This window comes from Octopus sinensis, linkage group LG23, assembly GCF_006345805.1.
Source record: "Octopus sinensis linkage group LG23, ASM634580v1, whole genome shotgun sequence".
Classification (NCBI taxonomy): domain Eukaryota; kingdom Metazoa; phylum Mollusca; class Cephalopoda; order Octopoda; family Octopodidae; genus Octopus; species Octopus sinensis.
The window spans coordinates 11,718,453-11,725,952 of record NC_043019.1 but is presented as its reverse complement, the minus strand read 5'-3'; the positions used below and the strand labels follow the sequence as shown (position 1 = coordinate 11,725,952).

At 37.8% G+C, this 7,500-nt stretch overlaps 1 protein-coding gene across 1 annotated transcript in view; it reads left to right on the top strand.

Moving 5' to 3' along the window:
• Window positions 1-7,500, top strand: part of LOC115223684 (putative ferric-chelate reductase 1) — a 34,339-nt gene that overhangs the window by 23,852 nt on the left and 2,987 nt on the right. The window contains exons 8-11 of the mRNA XM_036512429.1: window positions 1,343-1,458; window positions 2,753-2,836; window positions 5,096-5,173; window positions 6,451-6,550. Coding sequence (XP_036368322.1) covers window positions 1,343-1,458; window positions 2,753-2,836; window positions 5,096-5,173; window positions 6,451-6,550 — 378 coding nt within the window. The remainder of the gene's footprint in view (window positions 1-1,342; window positions 1,459-2,752; window positions 2,837-5,095; window positions 5,174-6,450; window positions 6,551-7,500) is intronic.

Here is a 7,500-nt window from a genome sequence, read left to right as displayed (position 1 = left end):
TCGATGTAATCGACTTAATACCTATGTCTGTCCTTGTTTGTCTGCTCTGTGTTTAGCCCCTTGTGGGTAATAAAGAAATAGGTATTTCGTCTGCAGATACGTTCTGAGTTCAAATTCTGCCGAGGTCGACTTTGCCTTTCATCCTTTCGGGGTCGATTAAATAAGTACCAGTTATGCACTGGTGTCGATATGATCAACTTAATCCATTTGTCTGTCCTTGTTTGTCCTCTCTGTATTTAGCCCCTTGTGGGTAGTAAAGAAATAGGTATTTCATCTGCCACTATGTTCTGAGTTCAAATTCCGTCGAGGTCGACTTTGCCTTTCATCCTTTCGGGCTCGATAAATTAAGTACCAGTTACGCACTGGGGTTGATATAATCGACTTAATCCGTTTGTCTGTCCTTGTTTTGTCCCCTCTGTGTTTAGCCCCTTGTGGGTAGTAAAGAAATAAGAAAATACAGAAGGATCAGTTAATTATGATTTTGTTCAATATGTTCCCCTCTCAGATTCACACTTATTGCAACAGTCTTTCAATTTTTCTAAGCCCTGTAAAAGAACTCAGGTTGGGCCTCCAACCAGGACTTTTGTGATACGGGCCTCCAACCAGGACTTTTGTGATACCTTTAAAACCAGGAACTTTACAACCCCTATCACTCCTACATAGATTAGAATTGGGCTTCTAGACCCGTGGCATCCCTGGGCAACTGGCCAGCATGCTCATGTCCTAAGATCGTGCTTTGGATATACATTTGTAACATGTTCCGACGGATCCTATCATTTACATGGTGAGAATGGATATAAACAGCATTATTACCTTAAACATTTCTTTAAAAAGCATGCAAATCAATAAAATTTAAAATATTACTCTTTACTTTTTTACTTGTTTTAGTCATTTGACTGTGGTCATGCTGGAGCACTGACTTTTAGTCGAGCAAATCGACCCCAGGACTTATTCTTTGTAAGCCTAGTACTTATTCTATCAGTCTCTTTTGCCAAACCATTAAGTTATGGGGACGTAAACACACCAGCATCAGTTGTCAAGCAATGTTGTGGGGGGGGGAGACAAACACAGACACACAAACATTTACACACAATACACATATATGTATATATCCATATATACGACGGGCTTCTTTCAGTTTCCGTCTACCAAATCCACTTACAAGGCTTTGGTCGGCCCGTGGCTATAGTAGAAGACACTTGCCCAAGGTGCCATGCAGTGGGACTGAACCCGGAACCATGTGGTTGGTAAGCAACAGCAATTTATAACAAAATAGATATTGTTTTATAGTATCTTTCTTTTCTTTTCATCTTTTTTCATCTCGTTCATTTTTCTCACAAAGTCTTCATGATGGTCATAGCTTGGATGCTATTCAACAATTTGGCGATAAATATTGCTCGCAACTATAAAGACCTTAAACCAGATTGTACTCTCCTAGGGGCTAAGATTTGGTTCCAGGTAAGATTTCTAGAATACGTTTTTTTAGATATTTTTTTTACCTGTTTTATATCAATATTTGAGAATGTTTTAGACTGGGCCTATGTGATGAAGTTTCAGCCAGTATTTCAGTCTGGGGTTCAGAAAGCCATAATGGGGCCTGTAATTATCTGTTGGGTTCCACCCTTAAAAAATAATGCTCAGTACCTCATCGTTTGACATACGTTTTCCATGCTGGCATCAGTTGGGTGGTTTAACATGGAGCTCACCTGCCAGAGAGCTGTCCTGACTGCAATTGTCTGTTGTGGCATGGTCTCTATGGCTGGATGCCCTTCCAAATACCAACCACTTTACAGAGTGTGTTGGGTACATTTTATATGCCACTAGCACAGCTGCATTTACACTGCACTGGCACAAGTGTATTTTATGTGGCACCGGCACCTATAAAGGACCTGTATATCATCCTCCTCATCATCATTATTTAGCATCCGTTTTCCATACTAGCATGGATTAGATGGTTTGACTGGAACTGGTAAGCCAGGGAGTTGCACCAGGCTCCAGTCTAATTTGGCATGGTTTCTATGGCTGGATGCCCTTCTTAATGCCAACCACTCCAAGAGTGTTGTGGGTGCCTTTTACGTGTCACTGGCACAGGCCACAATTATGATTTCACTTCGCTTGATGTGTCTTCTGAAGCACAGCAAATTTCCAAAGGTCTTGATCACTTCTCGATGCCCCCATGAGACTCAACATCTGAAGATCACAAGGCAGGCTTTTTTCAGTTTCCATCAACCAAATCAACTCACAAGACTTTTAGCAAATTTGAGCTATGATAGAAGACTCTTACTTAAGCTCTCTCTTTCTCTCTCTCTCTCTCTCTCTATGTGTGTGCCATATATATATTTATATTTTTATGATTGTACTTTATAATCTCTGACGAGGCCTAGGGAGATATATAAGTACCTCATTTTCAACTGCCTATCACCTCAATACACTTGACTAATATAGGCACAATGAGTTGCTATTATCCATAGGCTGAAACAGCTGTAAGTAATGTTAGTAATTTATATTCATACTTTTTAATAACTGCTTGTATTCTTATCTTATATGCATTGAATAATATACTATATGTATGTATGTTGTTATGATGGTTTTCATTTTGATGAATAAATAAGTCATTTTAATATCCTAAAAGTTGATGAACCAACTAATGTGCTTCTCCATTTTCTTATTTGCTATATATATATATATATATATATATATATATATAAATATATTTATAAAAGTGTTTATTTTCTGTTTTCGATTACTAAAGCTCCATCGGTTGCTGATTGCACTTACTGCCCTTTTCACCCTCATTGGAATCATCGCAATATTCGTCCATGTCAATGGTTTCACAGTAAGTAAATCTCTACACAATAACTCTACCATGAAGTTAGTAATGTTATAGTAAGGTGTGAAGCTGTTACTATAGATGTGGTATACTATGGCTACTGTTTGTTTAATGTTTGTTTTTCAAGAGGCAATGATGAAGGACCGAGATCTCTGGAGATATGCTGTGACTGCAAAGACCCAGGCTGCTTCCTGCACCAGTTCTGCATAGCCCCAGCCCATTCAAAGTACCTTGGATTTCAGAACAACCCGCTGTGCTTGAGGAGACCTATTGAGTCAAGTACATGAACATCGAAATAAAAATCAATGGAAATAGTAGTTGTGATACCTGTGCCGGTGGCACGTAAAAAGCACCATCTGGACGTGGCCGATGCTAGCGCTGCCTTGACTGGCTTCTGTGCCGGTGGCACGTAAAAAGCACCCACTACACTCATGGAGTGGTTGGCGTTAGGAAGGGCATCCAGCTGTAGAAACACTGCCAGATCGGACTGGAGCCTGGTGCAGTTCCTGGCTTCCCAGACCCCGGTCGAACCATCCAACCCATGCTAGCATAGAAAATGGACGTTAAATTATGATGATGATGATGATGATGATGATGGTTTGTGAGTTATTTTAACTGTAAAAAGGCCATCTTTACTGAGGTTTGCCATGGAGAAAATTCTCACTTCAGGTAATAAGTGTCAAAATACCAACAGTCATCTTGGGTGCTCTCTGGTAGACCAATAAATGCATTTCTAGAGATTTAGCTATTATCGGTACCAAGTGCTACCAAGATAGACACCTCTGAGATGATTTTGGAAGCTATAAGGGGATGTACTAAAAAGTTCCTGGCTTTAGATAACAAAAAATACAAGAGGATCAGTTAGTTATGATTTTATTGAACATATTCCCCTCTCAGATTCACACACTTTTTGAAGTGGTCCTTCAGTTTTTCTAAGCCCTGTAAAAAGACTCATGATATCCTTAAAGCCAGGAACTTTTTCATTACCCCTTCATATAACTTGCATTTGATCAGGAACCTATCTTCCTATCGCCAATCCTTGACTGTTTTTTCAGACAAGGAATGGTATGCTCCAGAGGTTTTTGAAAGTACAGATCAACCGGTCATATACATATACACATACACACAGACAGAGGGACATATACATATACATATACACATATATACATATGTGTATATATGTATATGTATATACATGTACATATACATATGTATATATATGTATATGTATATACATATACATATACACACAGACAGAGACTCACACACACATACAAGACACATGAATTTATACACATACATACACACACACACACACACACACACACATATGACAGGCTTCCACAGTTTTCACATACCAAATGAACTCAAAAGGCATTGGTCAGCCCTAGGGGGTTATAGTAGAGGACACTTGCCCAAGTGAAGGGTGCTTAGTAAGACTTTGGTCTTTGCTAGATTGACTCTTCAAATTGGCCCTTCAAATACTGATTTCACATTTTGGCACAAGGCCAGGTATTTTGGAGAAGGGGTAAATTGATTCCATTGACCCCCCAGTACACAACTGGTACTTACTTTATCAACCACAAAAAGGATGAAAGGTAAGTCAACCTCAGCAGAATTTGAACTCAGAACGTGAAGATGGACGAAATGCGGCTAAGCATTTTGCCTAGCATTGCTAACGATTCTGCCAGCCTTAATAATAATAATAATAATAATATATAATAATAATATATAATAATAATATAATAATAATATAATAATAATAATAATAATAATAATAAATATAATAATAATAATGATGATAATATAATAATAATAATAATAATAATAATAATAATAATAATAAATAATAATAATAATAATAATATAATAAATAATAATAATAAATAATAATAATATAATAATAAATAATAAATAATAAATAATAAATAATAATAAATAATAATAATAATAATAATAATAAAAAATAATGATAAATAATAATAAATAATAATAATAATAATAATAATAATAATAATAATAAAAAATAATATAATAATAAATAATAATAATAATAATAATATAATAATAATAATACCACCACTGTTGCTACAACAATCACCACCACTACTACTACTATTACTATCAAAACTGTTACTCCTGTTACTACTACTACTACTACTACTACTACTACTACTACTAATACTAATACTATTACTACTAAGAAATATCTCTCCCTTCCTATCTCTCTCTCTCCCTTTCACCCTCCTGCTCTCTCTATTACAGTTTGACAGCAATGCCCCAGGACCTTACATGGCCCATCCACTCATTGGCCTACTCATTGTGGTTCTTGTTTTAACAAATGTGAGTATAACATTTTTCACCGTTGTTGTGACAATACAACTAAAGCAATTTGCCCTCTAAGGTTTGCTAGATTCTTTGCCTAAATTTGTTTTTTTCTGTCGTTATGAATTCCTTGTGATTATGTTATACTTTTGTTATGATGTTGTTATGAACTTTTATGATTTCATTAGTAAGAATTTCGTCTCATGTGAATTATATCATATAAATATTCTTTTAATTTCTACAATAGACATAAGTCCTGATATTTTGAGGAATAGGGCCGGTCATTTACATCCCACCCAGGGCACAGAGCACAACTGATACTTATTTTAAAGAGTAAAAGGGAAAGTTGGCCTCAACAGAATTTTGTCTCAGAACATAAAGGGTCACTTTGTTTGACAAAACCCATGGAGATGGTGTGTGTGTGTGAATGTGTAGAAGAGGATCAGGTGCAGGCATGGCTGTGTGGTAAGAAGCTTGCTTCTCAAACACATGGTTCCGAGTTCAGTCCCACTGAGTGGCACCTGGTACCATAGCCTTGGGCCAACCAAAGACTTGTGAGTGGATATAGTAGACAGAAACTGAAAGAAGCTCACTGTGTGTGTGGTGTGTGTGTGTGTGTGACCACGACTTGACAACCGGTGTTGGTGTGCTTATGTTCTCATAACTTAGCAGTTCAGCAAAAGAGACTGATAGAATAAGTACTAGGCTTAAAACAATAAAAAAAAGTACTGGGGTCAATTCATTCAACTAAAATTGTTCGAAGCAGTGCCCCAGCATGGCCACAGTCTAATGACTGAAACAAGTAAAACAATAAATATATATACACACACACATATATTGTTGACACTAGCCTTTGACTTTTTCTATCCAAAGGATATCTACACACTATTATTTATAGTTTCATCTGCTTTGAAGGTCAGCATCCCCCAAAAAACAAAAGTGAATTGTATGACCCAGGGCTATAGAAGAAGACACAAACCCAATGTCCTCCACTATATGGTCTTTTAGTTATGACCTTTGCTTGTGGTCTTTTGGTTATGACCTCCTACATATGATCCCTTGTGACAATATCACCAAGGCATGATATGTAAGATTTTTAAAAGTCATTCCATAATCAATATTTTTTTTTTGTATTATTGTGATTTTACTAATTCTTCTGGCAACCACATTTTGAGTATCACTTTAAAATAATGACCTTTCGTTTACAATAACTCTGATTTTTGGTTTTAAATAAAATGAAATAAAGTAGTATATATATATATATATATATATAATCTTAAAATTTATCATTACAGATTTTCTTGGGTCTACTTCGACCTGATCTTAAAAGTAGAGATCGACCGTTCTTCAACATAATTCATCGGAGTGTTGGAATGACATGTCAAATATTGTCAAGTGAGTTTCTTTTAAATGGACAACTGATTGGCATTGCTACATGTGTATGTTATGTCTTTACATATATATATGCATGTCGCTTCTCCCACCACCATTATAGGTGTCTACTCTTCGAACCCCCCTCTTCAATACGCTATTTCACCATGCATTACCCCTCTCGTGATATCCTACGTTCTACTTGTCTAGAACCTGTCATCGTTTCTCTGAACACCCCTCCCCACTGGTGCTCCCCTATATTTCTGCACCCTCCCCCCACATAAAAAGCACCATCCGAACGTGGTCGATGCCAGCACCGCCCCGACTGGCTTCTGTGCAGGTGGCACATAAAAAGCACCAACTGACCGTGGCCGATGCCAGACCCCTCTGGCACCTGTGCAGGTGGCACGTAAAAAGCACCCACTACACTCGCGGAGTGGTTGGCGTTAGGAAGGGCATCCAGCTGTAGAAACACTGCCAGACCAGACTGGAGCCTGGGGCAGCCCCTGGCTCCCCAGACCCCGGTCGAAACCGTCCAACCCGTGCTAGCGCGGAAAACGGACGTTAAACGATGATGATGATGATGATTACATTAAAAATTCATACATAAATACGCACATATAGATGGGAGTGCTGAAACATTCCCTAGCTTTGGGTAAAAGAAAATTCAGGAGGATCAGTTAATTATGATTTCATTCAACACATTCCCCTCTCAGATTCACACACTTATAGCAGTGGTCCTTCAGTTTTTCTTAAGCGCTGTAAAGGAACTTGAAAGGTTGGGCCTCCAACCAGACCTTTCATGGTACCCTTAAAGCCTGGAACTTCACAGCACCCCCTCATATATACATGAAGTGGAGGCACGTGGCTTAGTGGTTAGGGTGTTGAAGTCATGATCATAAGGTTGTGGTTTCGATTCCTGGACCGGGCGATGCATTATGTTCTTGAGCAAAACACTTCATTTCTCGCTCCAG